Source organism: Vipera berus, assembly GCF_964194415.1.
Source record: "Vipera berus genome assembly, chromosome: 1".
Taxonomy (NCBI): domain Eukaryota; kingdom Metazoa; phylum Chordata; class Lepidosauria; order Squamata; family Viperidae; genus Vipera; species Vipera berus.
The window spans coordinates 255633041-255654942 of NC_138202.1; the positions used below are offsets into that span (position 1 = coordinate 255633041).

Consider the following 21902-nt stretch of genomic DNA (forward strand, 5'->3'; position numbering starts at 1 on the left):
AACATCCCCACATAATTTAGTTTGTATTTAGCAGTAACTCCACAAATCTCAGCCAACAGCATAGCAAAACTAGCAATATATATTTTGTAGACTGTAGAATTTCATTTTACTCTCAAACTGAAGATTTGCTCTATAACTGCAGTTTTTGTTAATCTTTCTACCCAACCATCCGTAGGAACAGGAAGGATCCTGGTCTGCATAATGATTATAATAATAATTAATAATTATGACTGTTTTATTTTCAAGAACACACAGAAAAATGCATCTCATTCAAAGCCACAGACTTCTGAACGACTGCATCACACTTCGCTCTGAATCAGAATAACATCCAAAGAAACTAGCAGTGTGTGCGCCTAAACCTCAGTTAAATTGGAGCAACTGATAGAATCCGAAACAGGGAACTGGATTCTAAACTAGACAGCTTTTACTTCATATTGGGATTTCTGTCTGCAGTAAACCTCATAGGTCAATAGGACAGTCAGCAAATATTGCACAGGTAATAATTCCAAATTCAAAACAAGGAATTATTTTACACTTAAAGTATTAATATAAAAAACATGAGAAATATTTATATTCAAAATGGTTTCATTTCAAAAAATATACATACAAAATTACCAGTGCTTGAGGTAAAAGTGCATTTCACAATATAAGTTGAGATTTGTATTATCCAATCTTAGTACAGTCTCTGTGCAAAATAAAAAACATACGTTATGAAACAGTTGGGCAGACTGAATGTTTCCACTTTCTTTCAAGAGTAACAGTAATTCTGATTGTCATAAAAGATCATTTGTTAAGAATTTATCAACTAGAACTGGCCTTGTGTTTGTCCAACTGAATCAGCCAACTTGAGTGGTGCTCACCATGGATTAGATTGCGCGCGCGCACACACACACACACACACACACACACACACACACACACATGGTTGAATTTTTCCTACTGCATAGCTACATCACTATCTTCAATCTTGGTGGATCTACTGCAGGCCCACTGTTAGCAGCTTCAAGCTGATTATAGTCCTCTATTAAGTTTGACAGCGATGAAAGTGCTTCAGAGAAACAGTTCTGATCCATCCCATCAACATGTAGGTAATGATGAAGGTGAGCCTGCAGAAACAAGTATTAGCTTCAATTATGCAGCATATCCTTTGCTGGGATAAATATTTCACATAAATGCAATTGTACTCCTAAAATTGAAAAGTAACAGAACAAATGACCACTTATGGTAGAAAATCTACGTAGTTTTTTTTTAAAAAAATATAGATATCATCTGTCACCTGCACTCTCTCTCTCTTTCACACACACACACACAGACTTTTTCTTGTTTCCTCTCTCTCCCATTCTGATTATATAACTTTGCACTGCAGCCAACTGGCCATTGATATACCTTCAAATATAATACAACCCTACTACAGTCTATAAACAGGGAAGCCAGCTGACATAGGTACATAGTGTTTTGATACAGAGGGCATTTCCTTATACTGAGAATAACACAAGTATAAATGAAGTAATTAAAATAGTTCCATGATTTTTCATTTTAGGGTATATACCTTTTTCTTGTACAACTTCATGAATCTCTCTCTGAGTTCAATGAAAGTTGGTTTAATGCAGGTGTTATTTGCCAGTGCCAACAAAGAATGGGAATGGCCAACTGGAGGTACTGAACACAAACCAGTTTTCCATCCTTCTTGATTCCAGGATACAAACTGAAGTGAAGGCTTCAACCTGCAACCAGAAATTTAGGGCTGAAATAATAGCAAGCAATTATTAGTGCTATATTATGCTTCCTAAATGGACTCTAATTCCAGGCAATAAAGTCAGATTATGATTAATAAAATTAGATTAGCATATCTCAAGGGTGCCTGGTTGGAGAAGATGCCATTACACAGAGCATAGTTAGCGGCAGATCTCACTATTTCCAGTGACATTTAAACTGATGTCCTCAGCACTAGTATTTATTTATTTATTTATTTAGTTTTCTATACCGCCCTATTCCCGAAGGACTCAGGGTGGTTTACAGGGCAATATTTAAAAGACAATATAAATTAAGATAAAAATAGAATTAAAAAGAGTTAAATAATAGCCCAACAATAAAACAATGTTAAAATTTAAAACTAAAACCCCCCTCAGTCCAGGCCGGATAAATTGAAAAGCCAGGTTTTCAGGTCCCGGTGAAACGAGCGCAGGTCGGGGGCAGTCCGGAGTTCCACAGGTAAATCATTCCAAAGGGCAGGTGCGCCCACAGAGACTGCCCTCCCTCTGGGGATCACCCGCCGGCATTCCCTGACCGGCGGCACCCTAAGGAGGCCCTCCCTATGGGAGCGCACAGGATGATGGGAAGTTGATGCCGGCAGCAGGTGTATGCAATAAAGACATTCTAACGATCCTTTTAATGGAAGTGCATTCAAAAGCATTTGTCAAAAATTGATGCTAAATCTGAGTTTTACATTCTGTGTGCTAGTTTCTAAACCATGTATCAAACTGATGCCTAAAGATGCCTAAAAGATCTTGGGAACACAGAAGACGCAATGAGACTCTTAAGGGAGAAAACAGCTTTGTTACAAAAGAGATTCTTGAGTCCAGGGAGATTCTGGGGGGTGTGTGAACATGAGAAAAATAATAGTTCTGCCTTAATACAGCAGGTGTAAGTCCCACAGAATAATGACTCTGTAGGGCTTTATGATTCTTACATATTCCTAGCAATAAAAGATTTTTCTAGAAATCCAAGTGATTCTTGTTTTCTGAGTTGGCCAGACTCGCAAGGCTTCTGAACGTTACATGTACATCAAATTCTATGTTCAAGAAAATGTAAGATTAAATTACCAAAAGCTTCTGTATTCTCAACAATACGATCATTTACAACGTAAGTGTACTTGTGCATTAGGAAGAGATGACACTAATCTCAAAAATGCTGTATTTTGGCCTTTTGAAAAAGCAATTAGTAATTCTTGGGAACATATGTTTTAGTACAAACCGTTCAATATTTCTACGAAGATCTGAAACCTGTACGTTTCCTCTGACTAAGAGGGCGCAAGCAAGGTACAAACTATGTCTTGGATCAGCGCGTAACAGCTGGTGTTCTTTGCTAAAAGCATCAGAAAACATTTGATCCAACCTAAAAAACAGAGGAATTATTTAACAGCATTAAGAATATATGACAAATAAGGTAAATATGTATTTTGTATATATTCTGGTTGCAAGCTTTTGGAAAGTCTACTGTAATTATATGAATAGTAAGAACATATTTGTGAATTTTATTTCCTACAACCCCCCCATCCCACCCCTGGTTCCCGAAAGGTCAGGTACATGTCCTTTAGAATCTAAAAAAAAAAAAAATAATCTTCCTTAAAAGGAAAAGAAAATCAGATTTGTAGATTCTGACAATACAGCAGACTGAACAAGAACAATACAAATTCTGGCCAAGTGAACAGCAGGCCTCACATCTCCCGAAGAGGTATAGTTAGATTAATACAATCCTTAAGTCAGAAAGACCCTGTGTTTTGATGATATATTACCTGAAATAAGGAAAATGAATTTTCCCATTTTTAGCCAGCTGCTTATCTTCTCAGTGCAGTTAGCAAATAATATGCCAAAGACTTAAAACTATAAGAATGGATGGAAATGGAAAGCATAACTAAAGATGAGCAAGCAGGATTCAGAGTATTCTTGTACTATACCACGGGTTGGCAACCCGCGGCTCCGGAGCCGCATGCGTCTCTTTGAGCCATCTCCTGCGGCTCCCAGCTGCCCGGTGCGCGCGCACCTCTCCGAATGGGCGGAGGTGCGCGCGCACCTCTCCAAACCTTTGGAGAGGTGCTTGCGCACCTCCGCCCAAACAGGCAGTGGCGCCGCTCGTTGGGAAAGCTGCCGCGGCCTGTTTGCACAGCTGCCGCCTTCAGAGGAAGGCGGCAGCCTGCAAACGGGCCGCGGCAGCTTTCCTAACAAGCGGCGCCACTGCTCGTTCCGAGAGGTGCGCGTGCACCTCTCCGAACGAGCGGAGGTGCGTGCGCACCTCTCCAAACCTTTGGAGAGGTGCGCGCGCACCTCCACGCGAACGGGCAGCGGCGCCGCTCTTTGGGAAAGCTGCTGCGGCATGTTTGCAGGCTGCCGAAGGCAGCAGCTCTGCAAACGGGCCGTGGCAGCTTTCCGAACAAGCGGCGCCGCTGCCACTGGGAACCGGTTCCATCACACACAAAAAAAGTGGCAACCACGGGTGTCCGCGCATGCGCAAGGAAAAATGTTTTGCGCATGCGCAAAGTTTTTGCGCATGCGCGTGCATGGACGCACGCACGCGGCTCCCACTTTTTTTTGTGTGTGATGGAACCGGTTCCCAGTGGCTCTTTTCCTTTTTCAGGTTGCCGACCCCTGTACTATACCATCTCATACAGAAATGTTCAGAAAAAGAAATCCTCTGCATACTTGACCTTCTTACATTTCAAAGCTGCCCATTATGCCCCTGAGGGCAAGACAAGAACCAATGGATGGAAACTAATCAAGGAGAGAAGCAACCTAGAACTAAGGAGAAACAACCTAACGGTGAGAGCAATCAACCAGCCGAATAGCTTCACTGGAGGCTTCCAAGAAGAGACTGGACAGCCATTTGTCTGAAATGGTATAGGACAGGGGTGTCAAACTGCCGGCCCGTGGGCCGGACGCATCATCCAGAAGCTGTGCCCACCCCACTGCCGGCAATGGCAAAACTGTCCCGATACGTTGCGCGACGTCACGTGACGTCGTGAGTTTCACACGTCTGGTATAGGATCTTCTGCTTGAGCAGGGGGTTGGACTAGAAGATCTCTAGGGTTCCTTCCAACTCTGTTATTCTTTGTTATGTTATGATGTGTTATGTAGAACTATTCCATGGGAGAAAGTTAAAAAAATATTTATTGACAGGCACCTATACTGATTCCCAATTAGCACTAATTCTTTTTTAAGAACGAGATGCCATTCGCAAGGGACTTTCTCTGACACCCTATGGCTATGCATACAAAGAGGAGACTGCCAAAAATATATTCAGTTCTGTTCAAACTGTATATCAACTGCACGGTAGAAGTCCTAACCTACCCAGACTTCCATCCACCTAAAAAGGCAGGCCATAAGATCCCAATACTCCCTTTATGCAAATGACATTGCAATCACGTTGCAACTCCCGACTAGGCTTAAAAGCAAGCTAAATAGTCTGATATTCAGTTTTAAAAATATCTAAAATATTAACTTTTGGTCTATAAGGCAAAAACTAAGGCTGGATTACACAAGGGAACAGAATAAAACAGATGTATATCTTTAAATATTTGGGGTAATTTTCTATTCCAAAGAGACCTAGTATGCCTAATCTAGTCCTAACCTGTTCTTGTATACCAGGATTACATCTTCCAGTCAGCTTTAAAATCGTCAGCTGCCATAAAGGGCTTTATTTTAAAAAAATCCAGTTTGAGAATTAATATCTTAAGCATAAAAATTCTTCAACGATAGAACCTTAACCAAATCATACATGCTGCACAAGTGAGAATTTATGCTGAGTAGAATGCATTAAAGCCAGTACAAGCCAAGCATTTTGATCAGATTGTAGACAAGGATGCCTAAAACTGAAGTTCAAGTTTGGAAACGGATAATTATTGGTTAAAGATTCAGTTTTTTCTAACAAATTGACTACCTCTAGTTTTTGTTGACAATTATTGGTCAAACTAGAAAGTTGCAGTAGAACAAAGATTAATACCATGGGGGTGACCAGCATTATCTCTAATGGGATATGAACAGGTTGGAGAGCCAATTATGTGTAGTGGTTAAAGCATTTGGCAAAAATCCTGCCTTTGGTAGAAAGCAAGCTGGAGGATCTTGGGACAATCGCTCTCTTTCAACTGTGAAAAGGAGGGAAAGGTAAAATACTTCCAAAAAATCTTGCCAAGAAAACTTGGCAAGGGACTTTCCAGGCAGTTGCTAGGAATCAAATCTAAACTGAAGGCACCAAAAAGAAAAGAAAAAGACGTTGACTAAACTCAAAGATTAACAATATGGAATGTTAGTTTAAATACTCTTACCTTCCCCTATATGGGAAAAAAAAACTTTTTTTGGGCTTGACACGATATCCTTCTCTCTGAAGGGTAGGTATTCTAAAAAAAAAACCTCATTTGTGGAGGGCAGCCTCCCTGCCTGGATCCAGGGAGAAAGAAATTTGCACGTTCTTTTATTGTAGCTTCCATGACGATATTCAGAATGGTTATTATATCCTTGCTGTGACAATACTTAGGAGGAGTGGATAAGCACTATGTGAACCTCCTTCTCAGATATAAAACCTTCTACTACCTGTTTTATGTGTTCAATATGAAAACAGCCGACACAAGGCTAAACATTATTTTTTCCTTTAAATATTTCATTTAGACTGCTGATCACTAAACAAAAGAAATTTGTTAAAGAAACTAATTTGATGTTGAATATGATAACAGCAGCACGGTTACTGGTGGGACAATATTGGAAGAAGGATAGTTTGCCTACTATAGAAGAATGGGTGTTTAAAGTTTCGAATCTTGCAGAAATGTCTAAGATTTCTGCTTACTTGAAAGATCATTCAGAGGAAAGATATATTTCAGTTTGGAGGAGATGGATAGATTATATTCAGAACAAATATGGGACTAAAAAGTTATGAGTAGATTTTAGAGGGATATTGTTATTGGTACTTTGTATGTAGTTATGTTAAAGGGGAGTTAAAGCACATTATGAATTTGGTTAATTGTATATTATGCATAATTTTTATTTAGAATATGATTATTATAACTATAATCCTGTATTTAGCTCTGGGAAGTGGGGGGGGGGAAGTGAGCGGGTTTGGGGTGGGGGGGATTTGGGGATATATTGTAAAATCTTGTTTTTGTAAAACTCTTTAATTTAAAAAAAAAAGAAATTTCATTTGTTTTCACCTATGGATGTTCCAAAGCAGATTCATTTTCAAGTTACTTAGCATACACTTGTCATTTACATGTAAAAACAGCCAAGAGCTGAGAGTCTTCAAAGCATAATGCTAGTTTTGACAGGTTACCCTTCTAGGAACAATGCTGAATAAAAATACTCACCTTCGAGAAGGCACATTAACATCAGCCAGAGTATAAAGAGGAGTCAAGCTGGAAACTAGATAATGAAGTCGAGGAAAGGGCACCAAGTTCATGCTGATTTCATTAAGATCCATATTAAGAGAGCCTTCAAATCTAGCCGAGCTGAAAATAACGTACAAAAGTTGTATACGATCAAACAGTCCTTTTCATGCTTGAGGAGGTGATTACAGATCTTCTCTGCCAAGTTATGTGGTGCTTTAAAAGCTCTGAGTTTAACAATCAGACTAATCATAATACTTATTTCAGAAGGGTAGAAAAGGAAAAAAAAATCCTGTGACTTTGCCCTTGCTACGAGACCCAGACTGGTGGAAATTCTACATAGGGATACGCTGATATTTTGCAAAACTATACCTATGTTTATCAATTATACACAAATGCTACAGAAACAAAGTTTCAAACTTCCCATTCAAAGCCAAACAGGGCCTCAACAAAAAGAATGAATTTTATCCTTTCAATTTAGCAAGTGTGCTCAGGGGCTTTACAACAATTTATTTTCTTTCACTGCCCCTCCCAGCACCTGGCCTTTTAAGCTTCTCAGAAAAACATCAACTCACATCATTTTTAAGGAGATGGCTACTTGTAAATAAGCAAGTGACTATGACCTGTGGAAAAATGTAGAACCTTCATTTCAACAAGATAACATATTTTAGTATAAGTACAATATATATCTATATCTATATATCTATGTGTTAAGTATTTGTCAAGTCTTTTGAATACACCTTGCTAATCAAATCTTTCTTTGCTGTTTTGGCCTAACTCAAGGCTATCCACAGGATATAGTCACAACTTATGACAGCTCATTATTTGTGTAAATTATTCAAAAATTCAGATAAGGGTATGACTGACTGATGAGAACATAAGAAGTTCGAAATGATCATATCAGCCTCCCTAAATTCTTTATTAGCAATTTGAATAATTTACACAAATAATGAGCTGTCGTAAGTTGTGACTATATCCTGTGGATAGCCTTGAGTTAGGCCAAAACAGGAAAGAAAGATTTGATTAGCAAGGTGTATTCAAAAGACTTGACAAATACTTAACACATATATCTCCCTTGCTTCCTAGCTAATAAAGAGAGAAAGAACCTGTGGCTCAGGAAGTTAAAACAACTGCCTAATATATAATCAGCCCAGGTTCGAATCTCAGATAAAAAGGGTATGACTGACTGATGAGAACATAAGAAGTTCGAAATGATCATATCAGCCTCCCTAAATTCTTTATTAGCAATTTGAATAATTTACACATCTATATCTATCTATCTATATCTATCTATATATATATACTGCTCAAAAAAATAAAGGGAACACTTAAACAACACAATGTACTGTATTTAATAGTAGGATGTCTTATTTTCTGTTCCCTTTATTTTTTGAGCAGTATATATATATATATCTTAGAAGGCTTAAAAAAATTCACCTGGTCAAATTCAATAGTAAGTTAGCCACAATGTTGTTCATAGCATCAAACGGTTTTTCTTGAAGATGTTTTATTCCACCTGCACTGGAAGTCACCAAGCTGCTTTGTTTCACCGTTGATCCTAGCTTTCCAGAGTTGGACATCTGGTTAATTTTACTAACTATGTCAAATAAAGACTTTGGAAGAAGAAGAAAAAACAATGAAAAATATTTATATTATGCAAAGTCAATAATTATTGTATAGTTCTAATTAAATCCATTGAGCAGGAAAGATATTTTCAAAGTATTTCATCACAATGCAGGAATGCAGCCTTATTATGTTTCTAATTTGTTTCAAATACATGTAAACCTTAAATGACAAAATAAGCAAAACTACAATGGACTGGATTTTATAATAGAATGACAGATTTAGTTAGTCTTAGAGTAGCTCCATGAAATGGGTAGAGCTTATGATATTCTAAACAGTGCTTTCAATCAAGGAGTTGGACTAGGAAGATGAAAAATCCAAGATCAGGCGGATTCTCCATCATGGATATTCAATAAGCGATTGTGGATTGTCAATATCACTCAGCCCAATTCACAATGGAAATATGAGCAGGATAATGCAATTTACACTGCCTTGGGCTCCTAGAGATTGGATATACACATAAATAATAACATTGTTATTAAAACTAATTAGAAAAAATAATTTAAAAAACTAAAAAGTTGCAAGATGCTTCACAAATTTAACATCCAAACATATACTAAATCAATGTAGAGCAGGAGTCATCAACTTTTCTGGATTGGCAGCCCGGTGGGAAAGGAAGAGGAAGGCACCTTTATGTGCGCATGCACACACATGCAAGTGGCTGTGTGCGCATGAATGGGGATGTGAACATGTGCGCTCCACAAATGGGGCTGCTAGCACCAATGCGCGGATCAGTTAGCGCCAGCACAAGAGAGAGTGTGTACACGTGCATGCGCATGTGTACTGGCCAGCCACTCCTGCGGCCCAGTAACCAAGAGGCCGTGGTCTGGTAGTGGGCCACGGCCCATAGGTTGGGGACCTCCGATGTAGAGAACCAAGCAAAATATTTAATTCCTATTAAATGCAGAATAAACATATTCACATATACATATAATACATACACATGAAAGGCTAAAAATTTACACAATACATACATTGGTCATATACTACTTTAATAAGGAAATATTTTGTTTTTATTTAAAAAGTGCAAAAATGTCTCTTCCGTTCACTTTAAAAAGCAAAGCTGTCATTGGTCTTGACTCAGAATAGTTCCACAATGGAAAAAGCATGCAGAAGCTATCAGTTCAGAATTTCTACTTACAAAGTTTATATTAAAGATGGAAAAGAACTCCCCTTCTAAGGTCAATTCTCAGGCCTTGACAAAAGCTCACCTCATTTTCAATGGGCAAGACGCAGTCGGCATGTTCACTGAGTTCCTTCATAGCCAACACACTGTTATATGGAGACGTGATGACATCATCCTCACGAGATGGATAAACTGAAGTCACAAATCTATACACTTCTGGAAATTCATCTTCGAGCACTGTTAGTAAAAATGTACCAAGACCAGATCCTGTTCCTAGAAGAAATAAGGGAATAACTACAATGACAAAATGACCTGTCTTACAAATTATAGATTTTTTTTAAAAAAAATTCAAAATCAATGTTTACACAATTTACCTCAGGCAACATCTATTGGAAAACTTATGAGAAAATGTGTTAGACATGCCCCTCCCTAGTTCACCCAAAGAGAAAGTGAAGGAGAGGGGAAGTCCCGACCTATATGGCATTGATTTCTTAGCCTGGTCTACCTTGTAAGGCTGACATTTACACATTCATTTAAAGGCTGCCCTTAAAAAAATCCTGATAGATTCAGGCCACAAAAAGAATAATAATGTGCAAGATGCCAAATACTTTTGCGGGCTCAGTATACTGGGCAGGAAATCAATGTTTCCTAACCTAAATCATTACAGGAACTAACATATGTGACTGACGATGTGTCCGTACAACGCTGTGTTGCAGGGTATTCTTTCTAAGATACAGCCTGAAAATGCAGGATTTTTCAAACTTTTTCAGGCTATGAAACCTATTACATTTATTTATTTATTTTTGCAAGATTTCCATGTTGAGAGGCAAAGCTCTACTGCTAAAAATTGTGTTCGAGTGAACCTTTTTTTGGCCCTTATTTTCTTATGGAACCCATTTAAATGTTCTAGGGTTCTGTGGAAGATAACTTGAAAAGCCTGGCATTATGAGAAAAGCAGAGGAACACAATTAATTACCTAAGTATTCATGAATTGTTTCATTATAAGCTAACATACAATGACAGTTTCTCCTCACGTAGGGAGTTTAATACTATGCAGGGGATAAAGCCACATCTCACGTTTTGTTGCACATGAAATAGACAAACATTTTCCCTTCCTGAAGTCCCCTAATTATGAATAAACAGAAAGTGGAGAAGCATTGTTTTTGACCCAAAATATTGTATCTCAGAATTTTTCTTGTGCTCAAGGGCATTATGAAATACAAGAACTCTCATATATATCAAAGAACTCAAACGTAAGCTAACAGCAATATGATTTTTGTAAAGTATATAAACATAAAGAAAAATGTAATTAAAAAAAACACCATTGAAATCCACTAATAATTTTAATGAATATATCTTTTGAAGCCAATGAAACATTGCAAGATATCTCCTTTATTTATTTTAAACATCTGTTTTCAGTGTAGTGAACTTTTTTACAGCATTTTTATAAACATCAATTGGCATACTTTGCCCAATGCAACAGCACTTCCTATAACATGACCAGCAAGGTGGAAATGGAAAGAAATGAAAAAAATGTTGCCTCACAGCAAATAGAAAAACAACTGTGACGTTGTAGTCAACTCAGAAGTCAGAAATTTCTTTCCAATTTCCAACCAAACGGAAATTTCTTATTGGATGTAAGAGTATATGGCTATATCTCTGGGACTAGAGCAATACTTACCCCCTCCCATGGAATGAATAACAAAGAAGCATTGCAGACAGTCACAGTGTTCTGCAGTTTTCCTCAATTTTTCAATAATATGCTCTTGGTACTGACATCCATACACATTGTGACCCACAGCCCTGAAAATAGGAGATTTTTTAATATGCTACCCTTCTATTTCAGTGCTAATATTAACATGCTATCATTTATTTATTTATTTATTTATTTATTTATTTATTTATTTATTTATTTATTTATTTTATTACATTTATATACCGCCCTTTCCCGGAGGACTCAGGGCGGTTTACAGGGTAATTAAAAACCAAAAATACAAAAGTTAAAAAACCAAGTTTAAAAAAGATTAAATTTATCCCTGTATAAGTAAAACCCCAATTAAAATAAATTAATCCTCAGCCTGGGCCAGAGAGCTCGAAGAGCCAGGTCTTCAGGTCCCGGCGGAATGAACGGAGGTCGGGGGCAGTCCTCAGCTCCACTGGCAGCTGGTTCCAAAGGGCAGGCGCCCCCACTGAGAAGGCCCTATCCCTGGGTGTCGTCCGCCGGCAATCTCTTACCGGTGGCACCCTGAGAAGACCCTCCCTGTGGGAGCGCACTGGACGAAGGGAACTTGATACTGGCAGCAGGTGTTCCCTCAGATATCCCGGACCCAAGCCATGTAGGGCTTTATAGGTCATCACCAGCACCTTGAATTTCACCCGGAGGGCAACCGGAAGCCAATGCAGCTCGCGGAGTAGAGGTGTTACATGGGAGTATCGGGAGACCCCCATCACAACTCGCGTGGCCGCATTCTGCTCCAGCTGAAGCCTCCGAGTGGTCCTCAAGGGCAGCCCCATGTAGAGAGCATTGCAGTAGTCCAAACGGGAGGTCACGAGCGCATGAGTGACTGTGCGTAGGGCATCTCGGTCCAGATAGTGTCGCAACTGGCGCACCAGGCGAACCTGGGCAAAAGCCCCCCTGGTCACGGCTCCTATATGGTCTTTTGAGCTCATATGCATTAGTATCCGATTTAAGTACAAGCAAGATGATAAATGGAAGCAGGCCTCTTAGCCCCTTCTTCCTCTCTTGGTCCCACTGGTTTGCTTCTCCCAGTCCACGGCTAGTAAAGGCAAAAGCTGGTTGACATGGACAGAAAGGGCAAAGTGTTTTGTCTGTTTAAGGACATTCTTTGACACCACAAAGACAAAATATATTTGAAATTTAACCCTCCCCCCGGCACTAAACGATTAAACTGACACCAATAAACCACTCTTCATCTACATTCTTCTAGTCTTCCCATGCAACTTAAGATGATTGTGGTCATAACTGGCTTCCAGTTGCCTTCCGGGTGAAATTCAAGGTGCTAGTGATGACATACAATGCCCTACATGGCATGGGTCCGGAATACCTACGGGAGCACCTACTGCCAGCGTCAATACCCCTCCGTCCTGTGCGCTCCCACAGAGAGGGCCTCCTCAGGGTGCCACCGGTCAGAGAATGCCGGCTGGTGACCCCCAGGGGGAGAGCATTCTCGGTGGGTGCGCCAATCCTCTGGAACCGCTTACCAGCCGAAATCCGGATGGCCCCCGACCTTCGCACCTTTCGGCGAGATTTAAAAACCTATCTATTCCAGCAAGCCGGCCTGGCCTGATAGATTTGGGGTTTTATTTGTAGATCTGGGGTTTTATTTGTTTTATTGTTGGTTTATTGTATACTTACTTTGCTCTGTACACCGCCCTGAGTCCTCCGGAAGAAGGGCGGTATATAAAACGAATAAATAAATAAATAAATAAATAAATAAATAAATAAATAAGTCAAGAAATTACCTTCTATGTAATTTGAAATCTCTTTTAAGAGCACTTGTGTGAAGTTGGGTTTGGGGGGGGAGGGGGGCTTAAATGTTTAAATCTTCTCTTTGGTTAGCTGCTCCAATTTGTTCTTAGATGACCAAATGAAATGAAGCAGCAGCAGTTAGGAACAGATGAGCATGTGCCTGATAAAGAGAATTTGGACCAGCTGGATTCCTCCCCCCCCGCCCCCCCCAAAACCAGCTATTACCAACTGTCCTAAGAGTTATTTCAAAAGGCAGTCAAACAGACTGTCATCTGGACAGTTTCCTCTCCTCAAGGGCTATTTATGACCAACTGTCCTAATGGAATAAATCTAAGCCATCACATACAGTAAATGTTTATAACCTGAAAATCAGGATACAAAGTGTACAATGAATAGATCAATACAATTATATGCAAAAAATGAAATATCTATTTATGGAAGCATGAAAACAGGCAATATATTTGGCAAAACAATTATAATTTTGGGATTTAAATAGTCATCTTAATATCCTCCTTTCAGGGATTGCAGTAAGTGCAAAAGATAGAAAAAAAGAGTTCTTAAAATTTCAATTGAATATGAAATTTTTCAAATAGAATCTGGTTGAAGAATTTTATGAACCTGAATTTATTCTTACCAATTGTTCCCTGAGCCAGAAACATCTGTGATCAGCTGTTTGCTATCAAATACCTCTCTCAATGGCCCCTGAAGTATTTCATTCACTACACCCTCTTCCATGTCAATAAGTAAAGCCTGAGGGAGCAGAATAAAAATAATTTACTCAGCATACCTTTAAAAACAGGGCACAAAAATAAAGTAGATATGCTTTGATTAATTTTCACATACACTTTTAATTTTAAAAAAGCTGACTCCAGAAAAATATATCCTGAATTCTCATATAAAATGAAAAAATAATTTCAATTATTGTTATTAAAATAGCTCCAAGATCAAATGTACACAAATGTTTAAATACAAAACAATAAATGTAACTTATACTCAAAATATATGCTTTTACTAAATACTTTCTACAGTATTATGTCTTAGTTAATTGGATTTATCAATGTGATTTGTCTCAACAAGCATATTTTCTAAGCTCCAGCATGAGTTTTTTTTGAAGTATGAATGATCCTTTATTGTCAAACTACAACCATGTATACACTGAGATTGGCTGAGTTTAATCTCTGATTAAACTTTGTACTTTTAATAATGATATTCAAGCCAAGAATACCTCTGCAGCAAGAATGCTCAGGAAAAATAATGACTCTTAATACTATATATCAACCCTTTCTGACAACTAAATATAAAAAGGGAAAAGTTAGCCATCAACCATAAAGACATTTTTCATTAAGAGAGGCATCTGTGCAGGCAGATTTTTCTATGTAATCCTATTCCAAAAGTGTACTTATTTTCATTTTTTAAATTTCATATTCAGACTATACTCACAATAAACTTATTAAACAAAATTTGTTTTTAAAACTGTAATAGATATATATTGTTAAATATTTAAATATTAATGTCTAAATTAACTACTTACTTTATTGCTAATCCTACACTGTGTGTACTGTATGTGTGATAAATTATATCTGGCATGATGCAACAGTATTATAACTTGCATAGGAAAGTTCCTTCTAATAGTTCACTTTTGAAGGAGACTATACACCATTGCATGCCCTGTCCTATCTATTTGAAAATGGGGGCAAAATATGAGCAGGTAATATTATAGAGCTTTACAAAACAAAGCTGAAAGGCACAAAGACCTCACTTGTTTAACCAATCACATAAATATTATTTCAATAGTTACAGAGTAAATATGTTTGATAATAAAACTTTCCAAGTTAGGAACATTTTATAGTCTACAAAGCAAAAGAATGGGTTAAATTAAATATTTTCTCCTCTTACACGTGCTTTTAAGGAACAGATTTTTCCTCTGGAAATGTCAGCATTGTCACCATCTGTTCTAGAAAGATCAGAAGTCAGTTAGTTATAATCATGGATAAAGATCAGCCAGCCTTTGCAGGTGACATCACACTTTCTCATTTTATAGAAGACACTGACATATAAAAACTGAAAAATACTTTTCCTAATATGAAATAAAGAAACAAGAGAAATATAAAAACTAATAAAAGAAAAAAGAGGCTTGGCATATGTAACTCCTTTTGCAGGATTTCAAATAGATAACATCAGAAGACTATAATGTTATCAGCACTATTTTCCTACTATTATGAAGATAAAAAGCAAGACAGATAAGAGGGGTTTTTTTTCCAGTGCAACTTGATAAAGTGATGAAGTTATAACAAGTCCACTATATTAGCAAGCCACAAAGAAACAACTATACTGTGCAGGCAATGTAGCCCTGGCTTGGAAATAGCTTTTTGTTCAGACTATGGAGGGTAACAAATAAAATTAGAGCTACAAAAATCTGGATGAACAGTTAACATCCCAAATCTTTGCTGCCAGCTTATGACCTAATAGTTCAGAGACTGAAAAATGGAACTATGATATTATTCTAAATAAAACAATGAATACCAAGAATTATGGCTCAGTCAGAATAAGTTAAGTCATGACAGTGGTGTAACATTTAATTAATTAATCCAATTTCTATACCACACATCTCAACTAAGTGATTCTGGGTGGTTTACAATAAACTTATTTTAATTCTGCTACAACCATTGATATGAGTATCACTACAGAATCTGCCTATTCACCTAATCCAAAAATAAAGAGATACAAACTTCAATCCTATACTCGCTTAATTAAACCCCATTGAATTGCTAACATACAGGATTATAACAAAACAAATTTACTTACACAGCATCAATGACATATGGTGAACAATAAAGTCATACCATTAACGCCAGAACTTTTATCTTTCATAAAATAGAAGAAAATGCAAACTTTCAGCAATGCAAAGCCTGATACAAAAGAATCTCTCAACATATACAGAAGTTTTAAAACCAAATGTCTCAAGTAACATATTACTTCCCAAAGAAACTTACCTAGTGTTCACATTTCTAAAGAAACTGCTTATTGCTTCATCATAAAGTCCTTTCTAAAATAATAAAAAATACTTTAAGTAAAAACTGAACTTGGGACCTGTGCTATAAATTATAGCACAAATATTTAAAAATAACTTTGTGAGATTATACTCCCTATTGTATTTAAAAAACCATTGGTGTAATTCAAAACATACACGATGTGTTTATCTTGTTTTCTTGTACAGATATATTCTCTAAGTTATTTTAACAACAATTCTGCAAGATGGCTTTGGATTTTTTGATAGGTAAGTTTGTAAGCAGGCTCAAGACCTATTGAATGCTAGTCACTCAAAATCTTACAGTAAAATTCATGTTAAGAACTGTGTGAAGAAATTAGAAAGGACAAATTAGCAGTACTATTCAGAAACAAATAACACAACTGTAATATTCCAACAAATTGGGATGTTACAATACTGTTAATTAAAAAATTAATGAATTTTTTTAAAAAATGTTAAAAGCATAAAAGCTGTAATTTTTTGAACTACAGCTCACTTCAACCTTATTCTATGGTGCTAGGCTTGCTATACGTTTTAACATTTTTTTCTGATTTTAGATCTAGTTCATACTGTCACATATACTTGAAAGAGTTAACCTATCCTTTAATTTAATTTAAGTTCAGCCTCCCCTCCACCCACAGATCTTCAAATCAGATACAATGGAACCTGATTAGACTTCTTGTTCCCATTTGTGGATGGTTTCTCCAGCTTTCCATTGTAGGCAGCAAAAAAGCATCCCCAAGAAAATTGTAATGTGTACACCTTGTTTTCGGTAAATAACATGGGGCAAAGAAGTGTGTATTTTGAACTTTGGTTCAAAGACTCCTGAGAATGGGTCTATGATAACTCACCACAACCAACTCATCATGGCCAATTCACTGCAGCCAACTTGCCTGCAGGAGAAGAGTTACAAATATCAAAGAAACAGTGGAATAGAATAATTAAAGAAAGAATGCCAAAGGAGGGACAAAAATGAAATGTGAATGACAAAAATTAAAATATTGTTTTAAACTACAGGTAATCCTTACAACAGTTCATTTAGTGACTATTCAATTACAACAGCACCGAGAACAGTGACTTATGGCCGTTTTTCAGAGTCACAACCTTTGCAGCATCCCCGTGATCAAAACTCACATGCTTGGCAACTGGTTCATATTTATGACCATTGTGGCGTCCCGGGATCATGTGATCACTTTTTGCAACCTTCTGTCAAGCAAAGTCAATGGGGAAATGGACCAAAACCTGCTTAACAAGTTCTCACTTAACAACAAAAAATTGGGCTCAAACTGTGGTCGTAAATTGAGGACTACCTGTATTTGAAATAATTACACTGAATTGTTGAATTATCCTGCAGCAAGTTGGCCACAGTGAGTTGTCTCGTGGCGAGTTGGCCTTGGTGAATTGTCCCATTCCACCTCAGAACACCGTGGTCACACAATACAACAAAGTGATGGATCACAGAAGAGTCCAGAGTTCTTATTTGAGGCACACACAATCAAGGCTCAAATTATTCCTACTCCCTATGCACTCATTCTCTAGTAAAGGATGAGAAAGGGGGAGGGAAAGAGAAGAGGGCCAACAGCAGCGAGGTGGAGGGACTCGGTTACAGCGGGGATGAATGCACCATTGGAAGACTTGAAGGATCAGGTTAGAGAGACAATCAAGGAGAACACCTGGTTGCTGGAAGCCAAAACTACTTAATAATAATAAAGTTGGAAGGGATCTTGGCGGTCATCTAGTCCAACCCCCTGGTACACAATTCATCAATAATCGAAGAGGGTTATCCGCGCGAAGCCATGTTACTCAAGGAAGAAGGATCCCAGTCGGCTCTTAAAAGTAAAAAAAGAAGTCAATGGACTCTAGTAGAATCACATCCCACATGAAGGTTTGTCGGGAAACTCCAGAACAGGGGTCTTCAAACTTGGCCCTTTTATGACTTGTGGACTTCAACTCCCAGAATTCCTCAGCCAGCTTTGCTGGCTGAGGAATTCTGGGAGTTGAAGTCCACAAGTCATAAAAGGGCCAAGTTTGAAGACCCCTGCTCCAGAACATCACTGGAATCGTAGCCATGACAACAGAACGCCGGGCGGGACAGTAATCACAGTAACCAGTCGCCGGAACTACCCGGAACAGAAGGGCTGCAGCGCCCCACCGTGGCGGCAAAAATGACGGCTGTGGAGGCAACCACCTCGCCACAAAGGAGATCTTCGCTGCTGCCTTCCCACTCGGCACACTGTTTGCTGTGGTCTTATGCGGATGGACCACAATGGCAAAACAAGGGAGTAAAGCCACACACCCCCCATTTTTTTTTTTAAAAAAACAACATTTTAAACAACGGGAAGGAAAACGGGTGAACAAGTAACCTTTGAACAGCATAACTGCGCATGCGCTCGTACTAAGAGGTGGGGCTTGTTACCTTGTTAACGGTCGCGTGTTCGCGCAGCGCCAGGTCCCAGAAGCGGCATCCTATTTGGTTTCCGCATTGTCCCACTGTATTGAGAGATTAAAGGGAAACACACACACACAAAAAAAGTGGAGGGAGGCAGCTGTCACGGAGCAGTACGAAGGAGGAAAAAAAGAAAAAAAAGAGACTTCAAGAGGGACCGGGAATTACGTGCACGCTCACCCTGGACTACTACGGACTGCGTCATAACTGCTGCTCGCGCGGGTCTCGCGTCTCAGGCGGGTCCGGCCTGAAAGATGCTCTCCTCCCCCCCCCCTTCCTCTCCTCGTTCTCCGTTTGGAAGCGGCTTAAAAGGCAGGAACGCAGAAAACCCAGCCCCCCCTCCCTCCCGCCTTGTTGATTGGGCAGTCGCGCACGCGCAAACCAACGGACAGCGGGCGTGATCGTTTCCAGTGGAGTTGGGAGGAGGGGAACGTTTCAGCGTTGGCTTTCAGCGCGTGCGCGGTCGCCTTTCACCGATTAGAGCGGTTTTAAACTCCCGCCGGCGGGCATGATGGCTTATTTCGGAGAGGTTATTTCAGCTCGTTTGTTTGTTTGTTTGTTTCCCTTCAGGATGGTGACCTGCACGACGCGGCCTATTTTGGAGTTGTGGGTGCTGCCTCCTCCAAATAAACGAGCCCTTCTGATTCATTCCGCGTGTCAACTCCCATAATCCATACATAATTCATAATTAGAGTTAGACTGCTTTATCGGCCAAGTATGGTTGGACGCACAAGGAATAATTCATATAACTTCACATGAGCAAGTGTTATATGCCTAAATGGAAGGGGCCGTTCGAGCCTGTCTCGATCTTGCCTCCCAAAGCCCATTTAGGAAACACCTTTTAAGCTGAAACAAAAGGGGAGTACAGGTAGTCCTCGACTTAAGACCATATTTGAGCCCAAAATTGAACCATTGACTTGGCTTGTCAGAAGATCACAAAAGGGGATCACATCTTGGGTCACAGCAACGGTCATAAGTTGCTCTCTACATGGGGCTGCCCTTGAGGACCACTCGGAGGCTTCGGCTGGTGCAGAATGCAGCCGCGTGAGTTGTGATGGGAGTCTCCCGATATTCCCGTGTAACGCCTGTTTTCCACGAGTTGCATTGGCTTCCAGTTGCCCTCCTTGTGAGATTCAAGGTGCTGGTGATGACCTATAAAGCCCTAAATGGCATGGGCCTGGATTATCTTAGGGAGCACCTGCTACCACCATCAACCTCCCATCGTCCTGTGCGTTCCCATAGGGAGGGCCTCCTTAGGGTGCCGCCGGTCAGAGAGTGCTGGCGGGTGATCCCCAGAGGGAGGGCGTTCTCTGTGGGTGCGCCTGCCCTATGGAATGACCTACCTGTGGAACTTTGGACCGTCCCCGACCTTTGTTCGTTTCGTCGGGACCTGAAAACTTCGCTCTTTGATCTATCTGGCCTGGACTGAGGGGTTTTAAGTTTTAAACTTTGTTTTAATTTGTTGGGCTATTAATTTAATTCATTTTAATTCTATTTCTATTTTAACTTTTATATTGTCTTTTAAATTTTGCCCCGTAAACCGCCCTGAGTCCTTCGGGAATAGGGCGGTATATAAAACTAATTAAATAAGTATGAAACACTTGCCAAGCATCTGAATTGGGATCATACGATTATGGGGATGCTGCAAAGGTGGTAACTGAAAAATGATCGTAAGTCACATTTTTCAGTGCTGTTGTAACTGGATAGTCACTAAACAAATTGTAAGTCGAAGACTACCTGTATAGTATTCTGAGAGGAAAATAGACCATAGAGCTAGAATATGTTAGTTTTTATTTTCTCTTATTTTAAAACATATTGATGCTTGCTAGTTTATATAAGTCTTCATTTTACTGTTTAAATTTTAACACATACAGGCATCCCTCAAGAGATATTAGTGGTTTGTTTTATTACCAGTGCAATAAGTAGTGAATATTACAATAAAACAATCACTTTTTGTTTCCCACTGCATGTAAAAGTTAGGTTTACACTGCATTTAGTCTATAAGTGTGCAATAGCATGTCTTAAAAATGTGCTTACCTTAATTAAAAGTATGCTATTGTTAAAAATGTTAATCATTTGAAACTTCAACCAGTCATAAGCTTTTTGCAGGTGGAGGGTTTTGTAAAAAAAATGCAATACCTACAAAGTGCAATAAAGTGAAACAAGGTATGTCTGTATATATGTTCATAACCCTGTGAAATATGATATAATGCTGATGATATAATGCTGATATAATTATCACTGAATATGGGATTTATGGCTTCTCAATCCATTATTTTGACTGAGAAATTAGATTGCTTTTCTAACATTAAAAAATCCCCCATTAATTAGTACTGATAAATAGAATAATACATTGTAATTATTTCCCAGATTTCAATAATTTCATGATTAGGAGAAAACACAAAGTACAGCTTAAGTCTCCACTTTCAAAAAACACACACCCATAGAACATCTTAAAAAAATAAACTATTCTTAAAACAATATGGCTTAATACGAGTTTTTTCGTTTTGTGTGGTTTGGGGGGGGTTGCTATTTGTTTAGTCTAACTGTTGCTTTCTTGCTTTTTGTAATCAGCTTTTGCACCAGAGAAATTTCATGCAAGCTTGGGAAAAATGTACATGGATAGGATATACTGAAGGAGGGAATAAGGGAGTGTACAGGAATGATTGATGTTTTTCTTATGATGTAATGGCTCTGTTGTCTGATTTTCATTGGCTAACAAAGTTTATAAAGCAATGCTACCAATTTTCAAATGCGTGGCACTTCTGGACATAACTGCCAGCGTTCCAGATCATTGGCTACCCAGCTGCTTAATTTGAATAAAGTGCTGCTTGATCAAGAAGTCTCCGCTTGGGTTATCTGATTAGATTGATATGGTATCTCAGGTTCAAGTAAGGAACTGGGACCTTACACTACCATTTGCCAAGACAGTAAATTAATCTGAGTTGAATATAAGAAAAGGATGAGTCTATATCATAATCTTGAAATAGGTGTGCTCACACTGATTTAACCTGCTCTCGCTGCTTAAATTGAATGTGTATGGCCATTGAATGTGCATCTTAAGGTCTGAAATCAGGAATATACTAGGATGGTGTTGTTGAAAGA

At 38.7% G+C, this 21902-nt stretch overlaps 1 protein-coding gene across 5 annotated transcripts; it reads right to left on the bottom strand.

Annotated features, from left to right (window-relative positions):
- Positions 1-215: 215 nt before the first annotated feature.
- TUBE1 (tubulin epsilon 1) lies at positions 216-19086 on the bottom strand. 5 transcript variants are annotated; one of them, XM_081327245.1, is made up of 12 exons: positions 18768-19086; positions 16317-16369; positions 16129-16187; positions 15220-15272; positions 13958-14073; positions 11515-11636; positions 9919-10106; positions 8522-8697; positions 7067-7207; positions 2974-3114; positions 1550-1724; positions 216-1106 (listed from the first exon to the last, which is right to left on the bottom strand). In XM_081327245.1, exons 3-12 carry the CDS (start codon positions 16142-16144, stop codon positions 948-950), a joined length of 1287 nt encoding a protein of 428 aa, XP_081183371.1. In that variant the 5' UTR covers positions 16145-16187; positions 16317-16369; positions 18768-19086; the 3' UTR covers positions 216-947. The 5 variants fall into 5 exon arrangements, with proteins under 5 accessions (XP_081183371.1, XP_081183373.1, XP_081183370.1 ...); XM_081327247.1 differs by having other exon boundaries at positions 15220-15277; XM_081327244.1 differs by lacking the exon at positions 16129-16187 and having other exon boundaries at positions 15220-15277; positions 18768-18841; positions 18978-19042.
- Between the last annotated feature and the right edge of the window lie 2816 nt (positions 19087-21902).